The 27477-nt window shown below is 33.8% G+C and overlaps 1 protein-coding gene across 1 annotated transcript; it reads right to left on the bottom strand.

The window, feature by feature from the left end:
* Window positions 1-7506: 7506 nt before the first annotated feature.
* Window positions 7507-26906, bottom strand: LOC105333629 (phospholipid phosphatase-related protein type 5). Its single transcript, XM_066067126.1, has 9 exons — window positions 26725-26906; window positions 25419-25629; window positions 24130-24289; window positions 23159-23276; window positions 18939-19125; window positions 16525-16582; window positions 15652-15828; window positions 10955-11065; window positions 7507-10073 (listed from the first exon to the last, which is right to left on the bottom strand). Exons 2-9 carry the CDS (start codon window positions 25553-25555, stop codon window positions 9981-9983), a joined length of 1041 nt encoding a protein of 346 aa, XP_065923198.1. The 5' UTR covers window positions 25556-25629; window positions 26725-26906; the 3' UTR covers window positions 7507-9980.
* Between the last annotated feature and the right edge of the window lie 571 nt (window positions 26907-27477).

Raw genomic sequence — 27477 nt, 5'->3', positions numbered from 1 at the left:
TAGTGCCTGTTTGGGAGGGTAACAGTTGAAATTGACACCCCGAGAAAACCATTGTCAACCGACGCGAAGCGGTTTTTGGTTTGTGGTTTTTGTCTTAATTTTAAAGAAACATCACTGCTTTTAGATAGGAATTACGTGAATTCTAAGGCGAACCGTACGCGCATGATTTTCGCGAATGTAACAATATATAAATAGTGCCTGTTTGGGAGGGTCACTGTTGAAATTGACACCCTGAGACAACCATTGTCAACCGACGCGAAGCGGAGGTTGACAATGGTTTTCGAGGGGTGTCAATTTCAACAGTGACCCTCCCAAACAGGCACTTTTTATTTTGTTATACTGAATGTCTTAATTTTAAAGAAAATTTTACTGCTTTTATATAGAAATGAAGTGAATTCTACAGCGAACCGTACGCGCATAAGTTACGCGCATGTAACTATTCGTTGTGTTACCCGTTGCCAAGTGTGTTGCTTACGCTGAGGGTAATAGAACGGATAATCAACTGCGTCTAAACTAATCAGATTTCAGTATTTAACATGAAAGTATAATAATTCGTAATGTTACCCGTTGCTAAGCGCGTTGCCAACGCTGAGCGTAATAGAACAGATTATGAACTGCGTCTAAACCAATCAGATTTCAGTATTTAACATGAAAGTATAACAAAATATGATATCGATCCTTGAAAATATGTATATTTTTAAAAGTCACTACTAGTATCTCTTTTTTTATTCCTTTTTTTTTATTGTTTTTTGTTTTGTTTTTGTTTCTTCGTTGTATTGTTTTTGTTTTTGCTTTTTGTGTTTTTTGACAATGTTTTCTATATTATCGACGTACAATTGCAGAGATCATTTTAAATTATCGGAAAAAATTAGGCCTAGCTGTTTGTTAGAAGGAACAGTTCTGACAACATTGAAAAAACAATAATACATGTATTGGGCTTCCATTCCACATTGTTTGATTTAAAAAAAACAATTTTGGGTTTATCTGGATTACCGTTAACTATTGAAAATCAAAGTACTGAAGAACTGACGGGAGTTGATTTTGTCGATGTTTATTTATTTTAAAATCAATGATATGTTATTTTGCATGACAAGTACATGTATACGTAGTTTGTAATTTGAATTACGCATATTGTTATAATATAAATTTTCGACTAGAATGTCGAGAAACCTCCATATGAATCATGTTAAATAATAGTTAAAGATAAAATTAATTCAATCAAACTATGTATCAGTGGTAGAAATATTTCTCGAAAATTGTATGGATCCAAGCAATATTGAACTCTAGTCTCGTTCAACCAAACGCTCGACTGACACCGTAAATCTCCGACAAGGGTTTACGGAGACAGCCGAGCGTCGAGTTGAACGAGACTTTACATCCGGAACACCTCGGGCCTTTCACAGAAAGGCCCGAGGTGTTCCGGATGCGAGACTATATTGAACCCTGGCGTAGGAATACATACGACTACAAAAAATATTTAAATTGTTCGTACCATTTAAAATCTGACTATTTTTAAAGTATTTGTAAATGAGTTTCCTTGAAAAACAATGCTTTAGCATACATTACATCGAATTCATCAATTATTTTTAAGAACTAAGTCTTGTCAGGAGCAATGATTTGTGCTGAGGTCCAAACACTGTTTCACTTTTGGTTTGTCCGAGTGACTGCATAGGAGAGTTGATTAAAAATCAACTCCCAAAAAGAGTACCACCACCCCATCCCTTTTCCAAATATAAGGAAGTACGTATTCTGGGAATCACTAAATGCTACTTAAGCAATGTAATGATTCTTTGTTTTATTGTTTTGTCGGCAAACAAATTTGAAAGAAAAAAGACTTTTATAAAGAAAAAAATTAAACATTTTAGAACAATTTACTCAAATGTAAACGTAGATCCCAATATACAAAGAAAAGTTGGTTTTAAGATAAACCAGCCCACCCAAGGAATTGTGTATTTAATTTTTGTCTAAAGCCTTTACCCTTGTATACAGTACACTTATCAATGCAATAGTTAAGGTCAGACTCAATCCATCTTCTATTATTCTCTACATTTTTTTTTCTAATTCAACATATTTTTGCTTTAAAAATTGTATACAATGGCGGCACGTAAAAGCATTCAATTGTATTTTGCATGCTATTTTAAGTAAAAATCCAAAATATTTTAACCTTAAAAATAGCCTGGTAATGTACCCTGAATTTTGGAGCATTAACAGTTTCAATGCATATCAGAAAGAGATATTTCATGAAAAATTTTCTAAGATTTAAGAACGTCTCGCGAGTCACGTCTTTTACAAACAATCAAGTACTCTAAAACACTTTTCTAAACAGTACTTGAAAGAATTGCAGATGCAGTAACTTAAAATTGTTAGCAATAAATATTGGTAATTGGTATTTAAAATTGATGAAAGGAAAGATATCAGCGATTCCAACAATTAGATATTTGTTTTCGATTCAGCCATTACGATGTCAATTTCAGCTTCCATTGTAGAAGTATGGATCTTTTGATTTTGTTCAGCGGGGGAGGAGATATGTTTTAGTTGGCATATCTGCGAAAGAAAAAGCGTAAATTGATTGTGTCAGCCTTGTATCTATAACTAGCTTTAATGGGTCCACGGCTAATAAACGTGTTATTATAATGATCATAACTTTGGGTCACACTTCGTGAAGTGGGTGGAAATAGACATGCAAGAAAAAGCTAATGGCTCGTGTCCAACCCGTGGGATCAAAACCCAAACTTCCGGCGTTCTGTCTGCGGTCACCTCATACCCAAATATGGAAAGATATTATGACCTCTTGTGCAATTTTTTTTTTTTTTGCAGACATTGCGAGAATCGAAATTTTCATTGTGCTGTTGAATTTTTTAAAAACAACGAACACTAATAATCGATCTTGGTTCTGGTCGATAAACTTACCATTGTGTATTTAATGAATACAGTAGTAATCTTCAAGGGATGAAATATGTTCTGGTGAATTTAATAAAGAGCTTGACTTTCTCTGTGGAAAGAAAAAACCTAATCAATAAGGAACGTCTTACACCGGAGGGAATATTTCCATGTCTGCAATGTTTCTCGTGGTCGGTGTATAAATCACATCCTTTAAACAGGCTGAGAAGCTCCCTCAAAATACCAGCTACCTTACAGGCATGAAGGGCGAAACCCAGCACCAGGCAATCCAAATCTCTTTATTTTAGGAACGACCTGTTGCGTATGAATGGAATTTGAATTGATTGGTGTGTTCAATTCATATATTTCTGCAAAGCATTTATCATTTTTTGTCACTTGCATAATAATCGTGAAAATGCAGGATGCCTGTTACAAAATTTCCACATGATGATCTTTTTGTTTAAACATGTCGATAATTCAAAATAAAATAGATTAATTGGCACTATCGTTTGAAAGGTTCTGTAATTTGGTTAACTTTTTACTGTAAGCCATGTGAACAATTTTACCGAAGTGGTGAAGCCGTCCGCATGCATTTTTTAATTTTGTCATTTTTATATTAGTTGACAATCATTTCGCGCGTGAAAAAATTATCCGTTATACCCCCTCCCTCCCACGTCCCAAACTCTGATCGTAGTAAATTAAAATATGTATTGTAGATGTTTTTCTTGCTGCAGTGGTTTTCTTTGGAATTCATTATATTTGCACACTAATTATACCATATGAGCATGTCAGGAAAAAATACGTCGAAATTGAATTATGTAATGAAATTTTAAAACAGAAAAAGAACTTTGTAGTTTGAAAATGTCGATATAAGTTTTAGTGCCTACATGTACTTTGTTGAAGGCGAAGGGAGAGAAGATAGTTTATTCCTATTTAACTATATAATTATTAAAACAATTTCGTAAGTAACATATTCATATCTCATGACATGTTAACTTTTCACGCTTGTGAAGCTGTTGACATACCTTATATGTATTTGTCGTAAAAGAAGAAAGAAAACTAGCCGACAAATTTAAGTTAATATTTAGTTCTCATCTTATTATTAGAAGTTTTGATTGACACCACAAAAACAACTTATAATAATGTATTTGTACAGTTGATAAAACGATGAAATGATTTGCGACTAGTCAGTATTTTTAACCATATTGTACAGGTTCAGTTTCCTTTTGGATAAACAGATTGGCGTGTCATAATAGCTAGCCGTATGAAATTGTCAAAAGACTTTGTTTTTAAACTTTATATCAGCAAATAAAGGTGAGATCAAAATAACTTCTCCACAAATGAAAATTTACATGCAAGGTATAAATGGTTTGCGAACAAAAAAATTGTTGGAAAAACGTTGCATATATTGAAGAAAATTAACATAAAACACAAGCAGTATATGTATGTAAATGTAAATCCAACCATGATTGTTTCACAAATCATAGAATAGAACCATTTTAACAAAACCTTGGACTTTCGGTAAGATGTAACTATCTATTTCTTGCATCAAAACAAGTAAAAATAACGCTGGTTTCACGTGATATGTAAACAGATTGCGTAATTTTAGCTTTAAAGCCAGTCATATCTTGTTGATTTCAAAGAGCCATGGCTGAATGGCCAACAATGAAATAGACATGCCTACGTTACATTGCTGTTGAACATAACTACTCAAAGTCCAAGCTCTTGTTAAAATGATTCTATATACCGATATCAAAGCGTTTTCGCTTTCTGTCATCTTTACAAGGCATTGTCATATAATTGTCAATATATAACCTGTACTTATATAGATATAAGTATGTATATTGCTTTTATAAATATCTATGTTAATCTTTTCCTTACGTCACCAAAAGCACGTGATACTGACAATTCTAAGATTTCGCACCTTTTCCTGTGTTCATGCTGGGTTTTTTCAATACATATTTAATTTTTCTAGTTGTTTTGTCTCTTTCTGGCTGTTTAAAGGTTACCAAAAGGCCACAGACAAAAAAAAAACCCAGGTAAAGACATTTTCCACATAGCCTCTCTACCTGCAAGGTTTTCAAAGTAAGGTTTCATATTTCATGAAATCAATTTTGTGTTGTCAGGTGTTCTCACATTGATTTCAATACAGTTGAAGTTATTCACACCAGTTCAAAGTTTGATATGCAATATGCTCCTAGCAACGGAGCTCCATTCACATGCAAAGCAACATGTTCAAATGCTCAAAGTCTTTTCCACATCATATGGAACAGAATACAAACACATTACTAAAAGTAATCCCTAGAACTAACAAGTACCGTCTTGACGGTCACCTGTGTACTATAGCCTATAGATGGACCTGTCATGGAGTCTCAAGTTTGCATTTAAAGCTAAATTTTGGAGTATAAACCCTATTCCTAGACTCCTTTGACTATTACAAAGAGGTATAGCCGCACTTAATATACGATTTCGCCTAAAATATGGCGCTTTTGCAAACATCAGACATCTTCAATATTATACAATATTTAGTTAAAATATATTTTTAAAGAAATTACACAATTTCCATGCTGAAAGAGTCTTAATTATCTTACACTACATCACTAAAATATTCAGGTATTTTTAGAATTTTAAAATTACATATATCTTATCTTTTTTTCAAATTATTTTGTTTGATTCAGTTTGAGTATGAGCACAACCAATATTTATAAGCAGATCACCTCAATAACAGTATGCATGTACTCTATTTAAAATTTAGAATATCAACTGACAGTATACATGTACTCAGAGTTTTCCGAATCTATGACAAATTTTGCATGATTGTTACAGATCCCATATTAAGAATCTAAGTTTCGAAAATCATATTTCGACAGTTACATGTACCTAAGGCTATTTTTTTTTAGTACATGTAATAGGTACTTTCCGTCCGAACACAGGTGTGGTCGAAATGATAAGAAAAGGCGCTATCCCTCTTTGACAATTTAAATAGAGCGCTTTATGCACATTGATCATAACCATACATTCGGTTATTTTACCCACGTCGTGGAAGTAGAGAATAATATTTAAGAATTAAATATATTTTCACTATTCGGCTAAATTGTCTCGTCCTAAGGCATGAGACCCTGACCCAATGGCAATGAATTAAACAAAAGAGGGACTCATGAACATCAAAACTATGCATGTAAATTTTTTCTTCATGGGTAGGAATAGAAGATTTTTGGAAAATCTGCCCACTATAGATGTAGGTGTTTATTACAACATTGGAATCATTCAGTTACAAAACAATGCCTTATATGGTCATAACGTTTGTCAAGTTACATTGGGATCGGTTCTGTAGCGATTCACACACTCGGATACATGCCATCACTATGAGGTTTCTGACGAGTAATCATAACTACTCATAACATTCATTATTAATTAGGCAACAGCTAAACATCAAAAGATGTATTTACCTTAATAATTTCATGCTTCGAAAATCCTACTAAATACACTCGCATCAAGTAGTCTTTCATTCGATAGATACAGTCGATTTAATTTTGTTCTATACATTCGAATACAAATCGGTTTTAGTTATGCTTTGAAACTAATGCAAAAGATTAAGTTTAAAACTAATTTGGGCAACAATTACCTTGATATTAAGTGAATATGAATTCATAAAAAATAATATTGGGTTGCTAGTTTGCAATATACAAGTATAATTCAAAATTATAAATTCACTATATCGTAAATATTCCATCACACGGGGAACTTTTATTTCATGCATAGAATTTATTCTGAATAGTGAACCCTTTCATCTAACCGTTAAATGTTCGAATGAAAGATGTTCTACTATAAGTATTTTTTCCTGTAAATTTACAATTGTTGAAACTACATTACTACTTCTCAGTGTTTCAACCGATCTACAGACGTCACAGTACTAGTCAAGTCGTAGGATCGATGGACACGTTCCGGTAAAAAAAACTACTGAGTATACGATACTTATTCTTTGCAAAGATCACGCCCTTTATCAAAATATGTGGAGAACATTACGGTTTTAAAAGAAACATATTTAATTTTATTGTGCATCGGGAGTCACATGACACTTATTGTCCAATCAGAGAACCACATTATTGAAACACAACAGACAACCAAAATGAATGTTACATGGCCATGCTATCAACTAGGAAGGTCCAATACTACACAACCATTGAAAAGGGATTCAAATTGAATTATTCCTGTGATGTTCAAACTACCTATAGCTACTAGTAGTAATTATTTTTGCTAATAAGTATACAGAATATATCCAGGAATGATTTTTAGATATGAAGGAATCTTTGCTATTTATTAAAAAAAATCATTTGACGTATCCGCAGGGTTACTAGTGTATCAATTTCTCTGAAACGGGGAGAAACTATTTAGTGGCATTTCGAAGGGACATTGGATTCTTTTTTTTACAGTTATGTGACCATTGGAACACGAAAAAAAAATGCAATAGGGTACAATATCATGAATATGACGTTTGTTTGTATATCGTGGCTCTAGTAATAAAATGTCTTACTAAACGGTATCATTTTAAAAATGCACACACAGTGACATTTTATCGGCCTAATTCTGCCTTCACTTCAAATTGAAAAGAGTGCAACAAAGAACTAATATATATAAACCTTTTATTTGTAGAAATATAATCAAAACATCACAACAATGTTTCAAACAATGTAGATTACAAAATACTGACACTTTTTTCGTCGTTTAGGGAAAATAATGAGAGTCATCCAAAAACATCATACATTCATCGACATACAAACACATTGACTTGACAAATTTACTTCTGATACAGAACATTGTTTCTATGACTGAACTCACTTGAGCACAATGCGTTGACTGAGTAGACGAGATCATAGCACCGCCTGATTTTGTAGGGGTGGCGTTTAGCGAAGCTTACCCCTCTTTCTTGACCGCAGTTCCAAAGGCACTGTCGTACGACTTGCTCTTTTTCGTCTTGATCTGAATCTTGTGTCTGATTCCTTTGAATTCAAGTTTGTCATAACTTCGGGTCAGTCTCATCACTTTCTTGGAATTGTTCGAAGCAGGAACACAGTCACTACGGTCTGGAATACAATCCTCGTCCGAGAGAGTGTAACATTTTGCTCGTCCGGACGAGATCTCTACCTTGCTGGAAATCTCCTGTTTGTAATGGAAGGAGTCACAGTCACACAGGTGATTGTTGGGAATGAATTCGTCGTCGTGTGGAACGTTTGTTGTTAAAAAGGACGACATTTCATCGTCGTGAATACCCCTAGCTGCCATTTTGACACAGGATGCAGGGTCATCGTCTTCAAATGAATGTCCACGAATGTTAAATACACTTCGAAACATGGTCTCTGTTGGCTCTCCTTATTCACTCAGTGAACTGTAGATCTGTAGAAGGAGGCTTATTACTTGCTTATAATTCCAGTATCATTGTTATCGGGTAGAGATACTGAGCTTGACTGAAAGCGTTGATGGATATCAGGGTATATATACACACGGCCGCATCAATATTGCATGAGGAGAGAGACACTGAGCTGCTTGCTCTACATGTAGAAATGTCGTCTGCTTCCACAGCTACTGCTGAAGGCGGCGGGGCTTAAGCTACTCCAGCATTGATTTCTCTTATCGTATCAATGCAATCACTAATTGTCATTGGCCTTGTTTCTCTCAGACGAGGTTTTATATGATACCATCAGAAATCCGTGATTTGTAACTAAAATTTGTGTTTGGAAACAGTTAATTTTAGATATTCTTGAAAGCCATTGAGTCGATATCTGAGAAGAAGTGACAAGTCAGAGTCAGGATGCCGACACTGAATCTTTTCGTCCCAGCTGAACTAACAACCGAATCCTGACCAAAGGATAGGCATCTAACGCAACAGATAGCGCGGCCAATCACCGCAAACAAAGCGAGAAGCTTTTTTACACTCTTCATATCCTTATTAGGTCTTGAATGATAAGGAGATTCTTCCTAGAAAAACACGGGAACCTATAAACCTTGTTTCTCAAGAGATGTGCATTAATGACTATACAAATAATCTAATGAATAAGTATTTATTTTTGAAAGTGTACAATAGATATTTTTTGAAACATAAAATCTTATCTAGTTCTTATCAGGGAAATGCGCACATTTTTCTTCTGTGTACCGAATATGAGACTTTGAAATAAATCTACATTTTAATCATAATTAGGCTTATAATACATTTACATGCTATAGTTACTATTTCCTAGTCCTTCTCAAATTTATTCTGTGAAATGTTTAAATGATAAATTTATTAATTTCTTCAATCAATTTTAATTACTAAATGAATAAATAAGTGTGTTGTAGTTTTGGGGTATAATTTATTCTAAATTTCTGATTGTAAATAACAAAATTGTCAAACACTTTAAAATAAGATGTCAATCTCAGTCATTTTGTTAGCCGAACCCTCCACATAACACATTCCCGTAAACCATAATATCGAAGTTAGTTCCGATCAAGCGATGAATATTTTCGTTGATTTGATCGTCAGACATCCTGCCAATGTTCCCAGTGACTACCAAAGCGAATGAAAGGTTTTTGCATGCTCTATGGTAACAAGGGAGATAAGCGAACCGCCGGAAGTACCCCACCCCGTAATCTACCATTAGCGGAAGCGCCATGATGAAGAAGCATGAGCACTTTAAGAAACGCGATAAAATCCGGGAGACTACGAGCCAAATGAATCCAGACATTTTTTTATCAGCATGAAATTCAATACAAAATTAGAACGTTTCTTTGTCGAAATCGTACTGACAAAAAAACTGATCGCATTTCAAATGCAATTTCTATAAAACTCGACAAATTGAGATAAACCGTGACTGTCAGTGCCAAAGTCAAATCTGATTATTTCTTTGTCTTGGGGAAAGGTTCGGCAATGGAAGAAAAATGGATAATAAAGGATGCCAATGATAATCAGACGAATAATTCTGATGAATGCCGTTGATAAACAAGATTTACATGTAATTATCGCGTTCAATTCCTGCTCGTAAACTGAAGGAAGACATTTAGAAAAATGATCGATAAACTGCCAATTGTCACGGCATTGTCTTGTAAACCTTTATGTGTACTGTTATTTAAACCTTGTTGTTTAGAGAGCGCCACCTGTCGTCCGTGTGTGCCCTTGGGATCTGATAACCTTGCAACGGTAATGATGGAGGAGCACCAAGCTGAAAAAGACCATTTTTATTTTAAAAGGACACATGTTTGAAGGGAATATACAATGTTTTGTAGATTGAATATCAATCTATATCATCCTCATCATTCAATATTTAGAAACTAAATTTGACGATATAAAAATGAAGGCCTGGTAAATGACTACAGTATATCAGTATATTGATATTTTGTTTCATTGACTAAATACAGTGTTGACGAAATTCCAGTCCTATGTATGATTTTAGGCAAAAATAAAAAAATACTGTGGAAAAAATGAAATAAGAATGGCACTAAAAACAATATTTGAGTACCTCTCCTCCCCCCCCCCCCCCCCAAAAAAAAACCCTCAAACAATTTAGTCATTTTGCATACATAAATGTCTATCATGAACCATGATTCTTTTTAATGGACCTATTTTGCTATCGGACCAAATAACTGTAGAATTTTCTCAATGTTCTTTTTTGATATATATAGCTTGACAAAACTGCATCTGTTTCATGATTGTGATCTTCTTTCTACCAAATGTCATTGTTTAAATCGTGTGGGTTTGGGATTTTTTTTTTTTTTTGTTGTTCATTTTACGTATAATAAAAAAGGAACATCAGATATCACCATACAAAAGTACTTATGTAATTTATTTCACAAATGGGGTAGAAAGGTCCAGGGGATATTTGTAAAAAAAACAATTTATCGAGAAAATCAAATCCCTTACTCTATTCAAAATCACCCATTTGCATAAGTATTATACATCTCCATTATCTGAACAGCTTAAACATTGCAATAGATTTATCAACTGTGTGCCGTTTAACTTCAGCATTATAAGAAAAAGATGCAGAGATAGACGTCAATAACGTCAATATCGTCACGCAATAGAAATGATGAAAAAGAATCTCACCTCTCTGATAAGTTGTTCCAACAGTCTTTGCTCCCCGAGAATTTGATCAAGCTGGGAAAAAACTCTTTCCGTTTTTTCGTGTTCATTGAAACCCCTTAAAACATATCGTCCCTGACAAAAAAGAAAACATTTAAACATAAACAAGCCACCCGCGTGTGAATTTATTATATAGAATGGGTTAACTGATAAGATTTGTTTATAAAAGTATAAAGATGAAACAAATGCGTATTTTATTTTCAAAACACATAGAACCATTTTAACAAGATCTTTGACATTCGGTTGAACGTAGCTATCTATTTCTTGCGTCAAAACAAGTTAAAAATGACGCGGTTTTAAGCAAACTACCCACCGATTGCGTAGTCTTAGCTCAAAATACAGACAAATCTTGTTGATTTCAAAGAGCCATGGCTGAGTAGCAAGCAATGAAATAGACAGGCCTTCGTGAAATTGCTGTTTGACACAACTACCCAAAGTCAAAGCTCTTGTTTAAATGGTTCAACATGGTACCACATGGTATTTTATTGTTGGTACAACTGCTCAAGATAAATGACGGCAATTGGTAAAATGCATGTTTAATTTGTTTAACCATATTTTACGTTTGGGCCCAAACAAGCGCAAATAATAATTATATATCTTAACAATCAAAAGCTTTTACATTAAATCAGCTTTAGTAACTCTGTTAAACGGACATGGTCACGATTGTTCAAAATAAATTTTATCAAAGATCAAATGCTTAAATACAGTTACATAAATGTCAGTTGTCAAGATTCAATTGAGAAACAGAGCTAACAATTACTCGTGCCTAGTTTTTTTGCTTTATATAGAAGAGGCGTGGTACAAAATGAGATGTGACATATGCCAGAAACTGTTTCATAACTTTTTAAACACAAACCTATCTAACTTTAACAAATCTTTGACCAATATGCGATCTACGTAAACAATTTTCTACGATGTTTTATGTATCGGTGAATCACGTTTTCTGCCATGAGAAAAAGACAAGTCCTTTCTTTTTGAATCATGAAATAGGTTTGATTTGAACATAGTTTATTGCATTTTATATTACAGTGGGACTGGGCACAAGTTATAAAAACTTAATCCGCCCTCTCCTTACATAATGGACAACAAATACAATATTATTGCAAATACGTCTCGGAATGTACTTATATAATAATAAAGATAGATATTTGATAGTAAAAAAAAATGTTATTTTGATTAATATTAGTATTGCATGTATGCAATGATGAACGAGATAAATACATAAAAAATAAGTAAGCAAAATGTTATCAATAAAAATACTCATAGTTGTGATTATGCAAGTCTGCTATTCTATTTTGAGAAGTGGTAAGGCATAGCCTACATCCACTTCTCTTCGCAAGCCCTCATATTTTGATTCTGGAAAACGTGTAAATGTCGGAACCAAAGACGGTTTACGCTTCGACCCATGTTTCGACTCCAGTTTCCCTGAATTTTCGTGTAAGACCTAATATTTCTACATATTAAACATTACTGCATCCATGTATCACAAAAAAATCAACACTAACCCGCTGTCAAATCATTTTCGCAATTTCTACATCCCGGCTTTAAATTGTGTGTATCGCATTGTTTATCAAGTTCAGCGCAGATTAAATGTTTGTGTTTCGGATAAAATTGGAAACCTATTTAAGACAATAATGTCGAAAACTTTACTTGATCAACTTAATCTTACAATATACACACAAAATTACAAAGTGTTATTTTTTCCCTTTTTAAACGTCTCCGATGGGGACAAACTTTGCTCTACATCTGTATTTAAACATTAAAACGAACTTTGATTAATATAGCACACAAGAAAGATTAAAATAAAGGGTTTTGTTGTTTTATGTGACACAATTACTTATCTAATAGTATGTATTTTGTCAATTTGTTTTAGATTGTAAAACTATTCCTTATACCTTTTTAAATTATATAAAAAAAATACCTTTAATCTGATGTCTACAATCAGAAAAATATTTTCCGTTTTTTTCGACTCTAAATTTTCTACTTTTTCAACCACCTATAGCGAGCGATCTAATAATTAAAACCCTGAATGTAGAAGTTGAGAAAATGATTTGACAGCGGGTTAGTGTTGATTGTTTTGTTATATATGTATGCATTAATGTTTAAAATGAAGAAATAATGGGTCTGTTACGAAAATTCAGGGAAATTGGAGTCGAAACACGGGTCGAAGAGTAAACCGTCTTTGGTTCCGACATTTAAACGTTTTCCAGAATCAAAATATGAGGGCTTTCGAAGAGAATTGGATGTAGGCTATGCCTGTCCACTTCTCAAAAGAGAATAGCAACTGCCAAGTCTGCCAGTACCTTGAATATATATAATATAAAATATAAATTTGAACAATTGAAGAAAGGTATTTATTTTCATCCACACTGGTTGAGTCGTCTCTCCAAAGTAAAGTACGAGAGTCAAAAATCTGAATTTTGCTAAATCTGAGAAATTTATTTAAAATTGTTCCCTAATAGTAGCATACTTAGGACAAGAGTAAAAGAAGTGATATCCGTCTTCAATCATATCCACAGAGAGGGCTTGATATGATATTGCATCTATGAAGATCTATGTTTAAGGAACAATTTTGACGAGCCTTGTGTGTAAAATATTAGTACGCCTTTTCACATAACTGAAATAAGGAGGAGCTACTACTAGAGATTTTGAAATTTTGTTTTTAAATAAAAATAACGAACTCGAATCTCTAGTATCCAAAGGTAAGGAGTTTGATCATTTGAGTTCCAAATATTAAAAGATGATCCATTGCTCTCTGACCTTAGTATTCAAAATCAAAACTTCTAATGAATGTCATGTTACAGAGATGTATAAAAATTCTATTCAAAGTATATTGCTAACCAATTGTTGTGATCTTTTTTTCTTAAGGCGTTATCTATTTATTATCAAATCCTGTTTATATAGTGTATTACAAAACGTAGCTTTGATTGGGTTATTACTGGAAGTGATTTGATGTTAAGTATTTTAATCAAACGAACAGGAACTATCTTGCTAGCGAGTCTGGTTAAAGCTGCAATTAATTCGTTCTTGTAGCTTATTACTTTTAGAATCTAGATCAAACCCCAGAGGGGATGTGATTAATTTACTATATCACACACTTAAGACAAACACTCTTTTGAATCTCTGTCACTGAAAGGTTACTCTGTTATTGCACTATTCTCTGTGGGTTTATCAATGCAACTATTATTCTATGTTTGTTTTTGTCAGTCAAACTACTTCAGAGACAAGCAGAGATTTTAGTTATTTGATAATCGTCGGAATATTTTTTTTTTTGTTTTATGGATGAAATGGTTCCTGATTAATCATTTATTATTTCTAACATAGTTACATGTTTGTATTTTTCTCTCTCTCTTTTTTAAAAAATACATGTTAACATACATGTTAAGTCACATACAAGAGAAACATTTGTGATTATAATACTTTCATATTAAATACTGAAATTTGATTGGTTAAGACGCAGATTATAATCCGTTCTATCACCCTTAGCGTTAGCAACACATTTGCATCGGGTAAGACAACGAATTGTTACATGCGCGTGAATTATGCGCTCATGGTTCACCGTAGAATTCACTCCAAGGAAAAATTAAGACATTCATTATGTAAAATAAATAGTGCCTATTTTGAAGGGCAACAGTTGAAATTGACACCTGTTGCTCTTCCAAACGGGCACTATTTATATATTATTACAGACCAAGTACCGGTAACCTAGAATATGTTTTCTAAACAATGACAATATCAAACTGAACCCAAATTTCTGCGTTTTATATAGTACATGAATTGATTTGAGAAACAATTATCTATAATTTTAAAAAAAATGTTATCTGCGCACCGTAATTGTTCCAACCTTAGTTATGCTGCAATCTTATCTTGATTAAACATGCTAAAAATTATTTGAGTCATTTTCCTTAGGAAAGTAAAAAGTCAAACTACTTTTGTAGTGATATATTGAGTGTGTCATTTTATTAACTACTTTTGAATGCACCGCTCTTTCCGGGGGGCAATTTAGTGCAAGTTTTGTATAAAAATCGATGTTATGCATTTTTACCGCTTGTCCAAAGTAATAAATACAGCTTTTTCACCATAATCTCATTGCTATTATCACTAAAAACCATTTTAAAACCAAGTATGCTTATTCCATCAGAATATCAATTTTCCTGATAAATGTTAAAAAAAACCTGCACATTGATAAAATTTAAACAAGACAATGCAAAAAACATGTAATGCGCATTATGTTATTGGCAATTTTTCATGAGGTCTTATTTAGTTCTTGTTAAAAACAATCTAGGACATCTTTTAACCAGTATACTAGTACATGTTTCTGAAGGAGAAAGGAAATTAAGCAATGTTAAACACTAGACGCAAATAATATGTTCAGATTTCGAAATGAAAAAAAAGTGGGAGGGAGGTGTCGTCTTAGTAAATTTGTGGATATTTAGCGTTCTGAAAATAATTAAAAATAACCATGGAGACCACCTGGTCGTCCTATTTATTTGTCAGGGTTCAATTTATTTACAGCTGAAATGAGAGTAGAGACTTATATATTGGCAATTCTCTCATATATATTGTTTTCATAACCTCAAAAAAAAAAATAAAAACACGAGTATCAGGTGTCGGAGTCTAGTGAACGTTTGTTACCCTTGTCCTAAGATATCAAATATTACCAAGTAAACTGCAATGAATGATCCACTGGCAAATCCAGCGGCGATGTCTGTCCAATGACTGGAACCGATCCCTAGCTTGACCAGACCACACAGTAGGGACAGCATACAGAACAGGACGGTGAGGAACGGACGCAGGACCCTGACAGACCGGCTCCGTAACGCCCCGTGTACGTACGTCTGTCAACACAAAACATCAGATTGGGAAACACCGTTATATCTCGATAGAAAATACTGGTATAGATCTTCATAAATAATGAATTAAAAAAAAAAACCGTAAGGAAGTATAGGAGACAGCTGAAACATAGAAACTACAAAGGACTGTAAATAACCCAGTGGTCGTATTCTTTTGGGGTTTACTGGAAAGTCCTTTACTTATTATTTGGTCACAATTGATATTTGAACTCTTTATATGTTAAAGCCCAAAGAAAAGTCGTTGATTGCGCTAGTAGTTACTCACAAAGTATTTATTTTGATGAGCTCATGGTTAGAATAGGCTTACACCTCTTCCAGTAAGATTTGAAACCATATATGTACATAGGAACGTAATTTATCTATATATTTCTATTGCTAATGAAATTACTGCTTTTCTTTACTTAGCAAATGTATCAGCCATGATAAAGCGCGATAAAACTTTAACCTTCGGTGTCTCTTAGTTTCTATAATTATTTTTTTTAGTATTGAACTAATTAAACTGGTTTGACATTGGTCCTAATACTCTTGGTGTTGTTAGGTGAGAGAAAACAATCTTAAGTATTTTCTAGAAAGATTTTATTTCCAGTGACGTTGGTTATTGCAGATTGTGTAAAAAATCGTGATAAGTTTTGTCTGAACAAATCACAGAAACTTGAAACTGATCGTTTCCTTATCACTCACCGAAATAAACATGGCAGCATACGATGACAAGGCAGCATCCATTGATGGAAATGAAGACCTTAAAAACAGCAGAGTGTAAACAGATAATACGGATCTATCAGCGGTTAACTCCAAATCAATCATTCCCATCCAACAGGCCAAGCAATGGCAGGCCTATAAAACGGCAGGAAATCGATTGTTTCTACAATACATTTAAATGAGTTTGTCTTTTTATTTGGACCGGACAATGGAATTAATGAGCAGCATCAACAAGCGGGCACCGGTGTGCTATTAAAGAATACAATTAAAGGCATCAAATATGTATAATAACAAATGTAAATAGTATGCAGAGCTGAAAAAAAGTCGGTGAAAATGTCCCATAATGGAACAGTGATCTTAAGGGCAATGTACAGGCAGTTACTGATTATTTCAATAACTTGGGGCCAATAGATCTTGCATCTAGATTTTCTTTATAGATCAAAAAATGCATAATATTCTGCTTCTATTATACAATGTAGCTCAGTAACTCGAGCACACACAAAACAAATGACAGCAACAGACAAATGATAAATCAAGGATAGAGCATCGCAAAATTCAGGACTAACGATACCAACAGGAAAGACATCAGAAAAAAAACCCATTCACGATTTATTTACAGTACTGACATATTTGCAATAAGAAATTATTATATTTCAAGAAAGAATGATTTGATTAAATCTTGAATTTCAGTGTAAAATGAAACTGGGTACTTGCAAATTTTTAACATACAACTGCAATCACATCAAGGTAAGTTTCTAAATCTATTTAAATGATGTACAGAAATTCAACGATATGATTTAACTGAACTTTCAGCTTGATAGAAACATTTCTCTTTTATTAATTGTTTCAAAAGATATTTTTGAACAGTTAGTAATTGATATTTTTTCTACTACCCAAAATGATAAAAAACATTGTAATGTTCCAGCATGAATGAGTTAAGACAATATTTAACTATTAAAAACAAATTGTTTTATTTTACTGACTTCATGTGCCCATAATCCGCAAATCCAAAAGTTTTTTTTTCTAATTTCTATCTGCACTTATTTATTTTATACATTGTCTTTTTTTTGTGTTGTTTTTGTTTTTCATTCCACGTAACAATCCTGTATTATTACACCATGTTTGTAGTATTCAGTTACAATTAGTTCTGTTAAACAAATTGCACCACATGAATATTTAAAAAAAACTGAATGGAGTTTTCTTTGAAAATGCATTGAACACTTCAAATTAAACATTATAAATAAAACTTCTACACTTGATGAGACTTAGTGATATCCTTCTGTTTAGAACTGACCTACGGAAGCTTCAAATAAGCATGATGAGAGAGCGTAGTATCAGTATTCAAATTATTTGTCTTTCGCCTTTTCTGTAATCAAATTGACTTCTTTTATCTTGTGTTAATATTGAATTGATGGCTATAATAAAAAGTGTCTTCTACTTGAAAATGAAATATGTAAATAGGCCTTGATCCATCTGAATCATCTATATATCTTGCATATACATAAAAATCGGGGGGGGGGGGGGATTCTTACTGAAGTAGGTTACACGCAAGGATAAGAAAAGTTCCTAGCAGTCTTGTACCAGATAACGTCTGCTATTCGTCCAAACTGTACCGTGGGTGACACTGAATATCAATCAAAGTAATCACATTTCTTTCTGTAACAAATGGAGATTAAATTGAATCGATTTGTGACCCCTGGGTAAACGGACATTCAGCTTGGATGTGACGATCTCTGTTACACGCACGTGTATGAAGGGAATTTTCAGTCATGATTTTCAAATTAATAGCCATGAACCTTAATTAGAAGGCTTCATTTCTTAATATGTGTCTTGATTTCTTTAATTTTATGACCGGTATTATCAATGTCTATATAATTGTATAGGTATATTTCTACGATACTAGTAGTATTAACCAAACAGGAAAGAGTTTGACAGACATGACAATTAGAGAATAAGGAAAACTAGGAAATTAGACATGTACATGTATCAATGCTATGATTTTCTTCTCTTATTCCATATTTAATTTGGGTACAAAGCTCGGCTGGTCGTATTTCAAAATAAGGGGAATTATAAGGCTATCAAGGTATATTAATGTATAATCTCTCTCTCTCTCTCTCTCTCTCTCTCCCCCCCCCCCCCCAAGCAAATTAATTAAAGAGATATAGGCACCCTTAACTAACCCATATCACTTATTGCAAAAATTTTCCTCTTTGATATAGCAACATGATGAAAAGCTCTTTGATATATAGAAAACAAAACTACCAAAATGATTACATCCTTTGATTTCTAAGCGTGGTGGCATGAACCAACAGACAAAACACTGCACTGCTTATGTATACATGGATTGAGGGTAATGACATAAACAACTGCTTGGGTAGACTTATTCAGAGTAATACCTCGCATGTTTTATCACCATCTCGTCTTTTTCTAAGCATAAGCTGTCGTCGCCCAGATTCCCATTCATTCTACACGCCGTCTGGTTGATTTTACACAGTTCCAGGAAATTGGGTCGCAGTCGTCCCGTCATCAACTTTGTGACGTCAACAAAGACCATAAGAGTAAATGCCCCGAAGACGAACACACCTACAACCATTTGAAACGCTTCTTTTGAATGCTAGTAGTATAATTTAAACTTAGTAAAAAGTAAAGTATTTAATTATTTCATTGAGGTGTTTTGTGTGAGAGATGTAGCCCTGCTTCCTCAGCCACTCTACGTTCCCTGAGTTGTTCATATTCAGACAGACTCTTATAAGTTATTTGGTAAACACCAGATTCTCCAAATATATTAGGAGATGTTGAATACATTGGAATTTGAAATAGTTCACTGAAAAAAGGGAAATATTCGTTTTCGATAATCTGTGTATAGTGTCATGACGAAACCTTGAATTTATCAGACTGCAGTCGATACATAATTGGCAACATAACAGCGATATGAAAACTATGAAAATTAAATCTCGGTTTTGAAAAGAACCTGGTTACTGATACTTCCATGTATTTTCGCTTTTATATGAATTGATTTATGTGGTTAGAGCATTAGGTGAATAGAAACAAAGAATAATCATAGAAAGCAAAGCCTTTTTTCTTTTAGTTGTTTTGATTTTTTTCCAATAACCACCTGTTTTAGGAACTGAATTATACAAAATCATATCCTCTTCCAGTTTTTGTTCTTTTGCTGACACTGGCACAATTCAAACACAGGTACATACAATCTAGATAGCATACACAACCGATTATAAAAAAAATTTCACTGGCTCCGGTGCATGGAATGTACTTTAATTAACAGCCCGCTAGATAAAGGATGAGAGTTTGTAGGTTAATACCATCAGGATAGTCTGTTAAACAATAAATAATTAAAGGGATGGATGTTGCAGTCAAAGAGATTATCCTTTTATCTTTGTAGGTAAAAAAAATCTTTAACTGGTTACGACTTCTAGGGACGTTTGCCATGGAATTTTAACCTTCAATTTCTTTTTTTTTTTACATTACTTCTTACATGATGAAAAGCAATTTGAATTTTTTTTTTTCAATAAATAAAAGTGTCGTGTTTACACCAGAATGGCGTTGGCCTTTACCAATTTAGAACAGACTTTAATAAATCTGCCATTAACACCGAAATTGATGTGGGTTTCACTTGGGCGCTTTAAGTATATTTACTAACATTTCAACATATAATGTCTATCACTCTAATGAGTCGGCGTATATTGCTTCATAAAAATAATGATTGAAACTTCGTGACGAAAAGCTGTTTGGCAAGAGCATTGTCTTTGAGAGCACTTTTATTCACTTTACTAATCTGTCAACGGCTCATCGAGCAGAAGCAAGTAAAAGCAACGTGGAACTCTTGGCAGAGACAGTCTATGGTGTAATAAGTGGTCGATTATCTCGGATCTGTAGAGAATTGCTAAGCAGTAATCTTCCAGTCACGTTGAAGCCCAGTCCAATTGACAGTTCATTGGAGTTGCAAATTGTTTTACCGGGGCAAACAGGGTTCTGGTTTCAGCTAAAATAGTCCCACTATGTCCTAATGTCCAAAAGACAATCATTTTTTGTGACAAACTAATTTTTGCGATAATGATCGAACTTCGTTTATTTAGTTCTTACTAGGTCAATATGACCAAGAAACGGTTAATGTTTTTAGCAAGGATTAATAAGTGCAAACAGAAGCCATATTAGGAGCGCCCCTGGTGCCAAGGAAAAACTACTGTAACAGTATCCCGCTATGTCTATTTTACGTAGATCATATCATGCCATTTCATTTCCAATACTAAATCCTACCAATTGCAGTTGTGGGGGAAAATGACTCTCAGTACTTTTTTCCAAGGGGGTTATAAAAATTCATTTGCATATCTGGATATTGATAATGTTTTCATGACATCTGCACACACAAAAAGATATTCATCTCTGGTACATTTAAAACAGTAAAGGTCGATCGAAATATAAAAATATTGAACATTTTGTTTTTTATATACCATTAAAGAAATGATATTATATGGTAAATGGTTAGGAATTCGAATTGAAAATAGAAATATCCAGGACTAAGTTCAAAGAAAGACTACTCAAAACGATAAAGAAACATATAATAATCGTTTTACCGTATTGTGCCTTTTAAGTTCTTTTAAAACGTTTTTAGATCACCTGAGCTGAAAGATCAAGTGAGCTTTTCTGATAACATTTTGTCTGTCGTCCGTCCGTCTGTCCGTAAACTTTTCACATTTTCAACATCTTCTCAAGAACTACTGGGCCAATTTCAACCAAACTTGGCACAAATCATCCTTAGGCAAAGGGGATTCAAAGTTGTGAAAATTAAGGGCCCTACCCTTTTTCAAGGGAAGATAATTAGAAATTAATGAATTTTTTTTTAGAAATTTTCAAAAATCTTCTTCTCAAGAACCATAACGCCAGGAAAGCTGAAACTTGTGTGGAAGCATCCTCAGGTAGTGTAGATTCAAAGTTGTGAAAATCATGACCCCCGGGGGAAGGATGGGGCCACACTGGGATGGTGTTAAAGTTTTACATAGGAATAGAGTAAATCTTTAAAAATCTTCTTTTCAGAAACTAATCAGCCAGGAAAGCTGAAACTTCTTTGGAAGCATCCTCAGGTAGTGGAGATTCAAAGCTGTGAAAATTATGACACCCTTGGGAGTAGGGTTGGGCCACAATGGAGGGTCGAAGTTTTACATGGGAATATGTAGAGTAAATGTTTAAAAATCTTCTTCTCAGAAACTAATCATCCAGATGATTCTTTATAATTGTTAAGACTTTGGCCCCAGGACAATTCATCGGCCTCAAAAGAAGGTTCAGAGTTTAATGTAGGTTTATATCCCATATATAAACAATTGTTAAGGATCTTTTTGAGAACTGCAATACTCAACATGTGATAAGACTATAAAATCATCCTGTTAGAAAAGGGACAAATAATTATAAACATAAGGATATCAAGGGGGGGGGGGAATAGATTTTATTTATACAGGATCTACATGTATTATTGTACATTGTCCATATAGTTTGTATTATGACTCCATTAAGCTGATTTTATCATACCTATTGTTCCTCAGGTGAGCGATGTGGCCCATGGGCCTCTTGTTGCAATTCTAATGTTGTTTGGAAGAAGAGTTTAAGAATCAAATTTACAAACTTGGGTATAAATCTTCAATACTAAAAATAAGGCTTACATACGTCAACACATTATGTGAGAATATTTCATTACATTGAAAACAGATCTCGTATCATATACTCCCTTATAAAATGTGAAAGACGTATTTTAAAATAAAAAATAAACAAAACAATAAATGGATACATGTATATGGCGTTGTTTAACCATATCACGGGCTTAATAAATCAACATTAGATACAGAAAAGGATTTCAAAAATCTAAAGAATGACTGATTAGGTTTGTTACTGACTGTCTGTGGGAATTTGTTGTGCTACTGCCCAATTCGGGCGGGAACTTTTGTAATCCTGCAACATTCCGTTGACAGTCAGTAATCTAACGAACTTAATAAGTGTTGGAAAGTTTAATTTGTTATGTCGAGGACTACAATCTTTTGTATATCAATGCATGTGACTCAGAAAACTGAAAAACACTTTCGGTCTGTCATCATGTTGTAATCTAAGTTTTAACAGCCCTTTTTCTAAGTTATAATAAAAGTTTTTATACAGAAATTTTGATTGCGACAACGTGAGGTGTTTTGTTTTTCAATCATCGTGTGTCATTCTAGTCCGAGGCAAAACATTTCAGCAATTTGACTTCCGGTATTCATTTTGACAGAACTCCAAGGTAAGTTTCTAGATCACACACCAATTGAACAAATGAAATCTGCACCAATAACGAATTACAGCTTCTAGTTTGACATTTATTGATATATCTTAGTCATGGCCAACAACTTGATGAAATTAACAGGCCTGCTCAATATCAATATTTGAAATACAAACTAACTAAATATCCATTTACCGGTTTATTTGTTAGAATTTTTCTACAATATATCTGTACACCATCCTCCCAAGTCAAGAGTTTCTGATCCGCACTTCTCCACAATCACTGAGAAGAGGAGTGAATCAGAAACCGTTGACTTGGTAAGAGGGGTCTACTTTGATTTGGGCGTCCTCACGTACGTACCAACAAACCTGACCAGCCTGCGCGTGACCTGGGGGACCCGGCAGTTCTGACACAGGACACGGATCGTTCTCTGTCGGTCCTCGGCAAACGCCCACAACCCCACCTCCCCAGCAAGGATCTGGAAATGTGCCAAAATAACATTCATCAAAATTCAATAACTAATATGTCATTGACAATTTTTGCAGCTCACGTCATGATTTAAAAAAGTATCAAAAAAAAAATAACGAGAATTCTACGGTGATAGTTTTTTTTCCTGTTAAAAACTAGTTTCAAGAACGCTTACAGTCCTCAATATAAGACAAAGTCCCGTCTTCCTCGCCAAGACCTGTAAATGTGCTTACACAAAATAACTTTTCATTGGTGTCTAGATATTAATGGTAGAACCATTTTAACAGGAGCTTGGACTTTGGGCTGTTGAGCCAAACGGCAATGTGACGTAGGTCTGTCTATTTCATTGTAGGCCACTCAGCCATGGCTCTTTGAAATCAACAGGATTTGTCTGGCTTTTGAGCGAAGTCTACGCAATCGGTGTATATTTCGCTTGACACCGGCGTCATTTTTACTTGTTTTGACGCAAGAAATAGATCGTTACAACCTACTGAAAGTCCAAGGTCTTGTTAAAATGGTTTTTATTTGCGTGTCGATTTATTTGGGATGTGTCATAATTATTAAGAGAAAGAAGACGGTGCGGGAAATCCAAATGATAATAGGATTCTCGGTCTGTTTATTGTTTTTTAATATTGGAAATGGTTTGAAGTCCGTTAACGTTTGATGCCAAGCAGGTTAGAAAGGTTTCTGCACGTTTTGTTATCGTTACATCCCTTGCTGCAAATGAAATCTAATGGAGTTGTAGTCTCGGATCAACTCAATAGGGAAAAATACGACGAGTATTAATATCGGTCATATTACATGACATGTACTGTGTCAGATCTATGATAAAATGGTGTAAAATAAAAAGGTTAATACTCAACGATAAACAATGGCAGACAGAAGCTAAGGGAATAGACAATGGAATCTGGCAAGTCATGGTCAAAGGCGAAACCTATGAACTGAGAGCGTGAAGTCTGCCGACTGATGGTCTCGTCTGCACAGGAAAATGGCTGTCGACGGAGGGGGAAGATGTTTGTCAGTCTGAAAAATAAGTCCTTAATTTGATTATCACAAGCGTGTTTCCGAGTTTATTGGATATACGTTTACCAATTGAATGGAAGTTGTACTTGTAGCAAGCTTACGATGCCATGACATTGAGATGATAGGAAGATATCGCTGAAATGGTACATGCTTCGGACTATAAATGATAACTATGCTTACGAAACGGAAGGCCATTGTAATCACACATCAATCATAATGACAAAACATTTAGATTGTAGGAATAAATTGGGATTCTAACCCTTGTTCAATATCTTGTAATGAAACTTACATGTAGAAATAACAAGTTGTAGTTAATGCAACACATTTAATTTATTTTAATGAAACACAGAACTAAAAAAATAATTTCGGTCACCATGTTGATGTCCAAAGTCAACAGAAATGAAGATAGTGATCACCAAATGCAGCTCGTCAGGTCTATCCGTCAAAAGAATAAAAATCGGAGCTTTGTCGAAAAAAGTACAAGAAGGTGCCATGCCACCAATCGTGTTGCGCGTTTTCGAGAAATATGGTCCAACATACTTATAAAATGCAAAAGAAAACCTTTGTTGTATTATTTCTACATTGCACGTCATGGGTTAAGATATATAGGTAAAACAAGGTTAGCTTCTTTAAAAGGCTACGAAAGTCGGTCTGTGGAATATTAATTATGAAAATGAATACATAATCCATTGAAATACAATATGCGACGTATATTAATAGTTCGCAAAATTATTTTTATGACTTGGTTATTTTTTTCCGAAATTCAAATCTTCACATACGCATTTGAAGTTTTATCTTAACATAATTAATTAGCCCACAGGATGACTAACAAGCATACAGTGCAAGATGACAAACTTACGAATTTGCTCTGAGCATAGGAACATACCAGTAAATATATCTCCCAGAATTCCTACTCATAATTCAAACATTAATTCAATGGGAAACAAAACAGAACGTTAATGCTAGCTCCCAAGGGCGTTAGCAATCATAATAAGATCTCTGAAGATTTATAAACATTTGAAATATATTTTGCAAAACATAAGAAAATATTCTGAAATACCATAAATATGACACTCTTTGTGAACATGACGGATTTCTTTCCCTGGAAATAAAAGTTTTACTATTTTACCTGATGAGAATATCGACGGTTATGACAAAGGCCACGACCATCAGCTCCAAGAAAGTGGTGACACAGACCAAGGAGCTTGGTTCTTTTTGTTTCTTAGCAGCGCCAGATTCCGTGCTACGTCTGTCTGTACCGGACATTACGTAGATCTGAAGGTTGAACTCAATCCGCAGAAAGACGGCGTCCTATGTCCTTGTGGTTGTGTTTACAATTTCTAAAGCAAAATACGGACAATTTCCTTATCTCCAATTCTATATTTTAAGATAAAATCGAAAGATATTAGCAGTAAACCGTATAGCTAGGGATTTTTTTGGCGGGAATATAATTTTTGCTTACTTTGGCGACTTTTTAAAATTTACCAAATTTAAAATTGCCAAATTTAAGTTCTTTTTATATAGATTTTATTGACAAACATGTAGTTTTTGGAGATTATTTTTTCATATATTTTTCAAAGTCTGTGAGCATTATAAAAAAAGGACAATTGTTATACACAGTGCGCACTGTGTTACAGATACAAATGTACATTTACTCAAAATCAATACTAAACTAATATAAACAAATAAGGGCTAAACTTTACAAGTGTGATATTCGACTGCTCATTAAGTAAAAGGTTACCAAACTACAATAACAGCTTATGATGTAGCCTCTAATACGTCATTAGGATCAATATTTAATGATGATTTGATCAAAGACCCCTCTTTAGAATAATACATGAATTGTTATGTATATGCATCACAAGGTCTAAATAATTGTCTTGTTACTTGTATTTGCTTCGTTCCAATTCTAATTGATCGGTTATATTCTAGTGTATCTATAAAATACATTGATTGACCAGATACTTACACATGTCTTATATGTCCATGTACCATTGGACATATACGATAACCATAACAGAAAAACTACCAAGAGACCATATCACTAGTTATTCTTAAACCTTTCTAAAGTATGCAATCGGTCAATTCCTTTTTAAAATAAAAAAAATCAAAACAAAAAAACTTTAAAAATGTTTAGTATTCAATCATCTGTTTTGATAAATATATATATAAACCTGATCTTGAGACACGCCCTCTCTCTTGTTTAACCTGTTTGATTATTTTGATCTTGTCATGTAATGATTACTGTTAGTCAGCATCAAAAACTGAAATAAAATCTTATGAAACTCAAAGAATGCAGTCAAACCTCATTAAAACTTAATTAATAATCAACTGAATAAAAGGATATTTTTGTAGTCTTGACTGCTGTCTTTGATAATATTTAAACAAGGGAAACCTTGTAATCAATTCGCTTGATTTACATCTTCCAAACTTACTTTTATCCGGTTTGATGTGGCTGTTTTTCGAATTCCCTTGCAGATTTTACATCCCTGTTAAGAGCAACCAACAACAAGAGAAGTTTCCTACTGCTAGTTAGATTTCCATACAGTTTCGGTCCGACTCGGGTCTTTTGTTCGAAATCAAAATATTTGTAAATCAAACCAATAATAACAGATGTTATGACGATTGCGCTGGCAAAAAAAGAAATTAGCATACGATATGAATTAATTAACCTTACCTGAATGCGTTTACTTTAGAGTTGCAAAGCTTTGATATAGTGTGGCATCGTCGAAATCCCATAAACCTACATGTCGGGGAACACAGGTCGACAAAGAATAAATGTGACACAAAGGAATAAAATGAAAAATGCATTTCTTTGGGATTGTTAAAAAAGATATGCATGAAATATGTCATAAGTAGACAAATTAAATTAAATAGCATAAAAGCTATAAATGCTGTGGTTTTTCATACTCGTTCTTTAAAATGAACTCTATAATAGCAAGGTGCGTATAAACGACTTCTAAATTGTAGGCCTATGTACTTCTTGTATTTGGACCTCTAAATTTATTCATTAGGTATATATTCTTTAAATTGATTGAAATTACAATCACGAGAACAAGAAATTTGCTACAAGTATATAAATTATCTCTTTTTTGATCGTTTTCTACAACGAGAATATTATATCATGGCTACATAAAGTTTGAAAATGAAGAAGCTAGTCGGGTACCAGTATTCGGGGTCATCATGAA

Source organism: Magallana gigas, chromosome 7 (genome assembly GCF_963853765.1).
Source record: "Magallana gigas chromosome 7, xbMagGiga1.1, whole genome shotgun sequence".
Classification (NCBI taxonomy): domain Eukaryota; kingdom Metazoa; phylum Mollusca; class Bivalvia; order Ostreida; family Ostreidae; genus Magallana; species Magallana gigas.
Note: the sequence above shows the minus strand (reverse complement) of the source record. Positions and strands in the feature narration are given on the sequence as shown.

Bases quoted from the DNA above. Each gene is read 5' to 3' on its own strand.
- LOC105333629 (XM_066067126.1), bottom strand. From the start codon at position 25,555: ATGTCCGGTACAGACAGACGTAGCACGGAATCTGGCGCTGCTAAGAAA. The intron at 19,126-23,158 runs GTACGTACGTGA...AAATGGTTGTAG, and splicing joins CAGGCTGGTCAGGTTTGTTG to GTGTGTTCGTCTTCGGGGCA. The intron at 15,829-16,524 runs GTGAGTGATAAG...TTGTGTTGACAG, and splicing joins ATGCTGCCATGTTTATTTCG to ACGTACGTACACGGGGCGTT.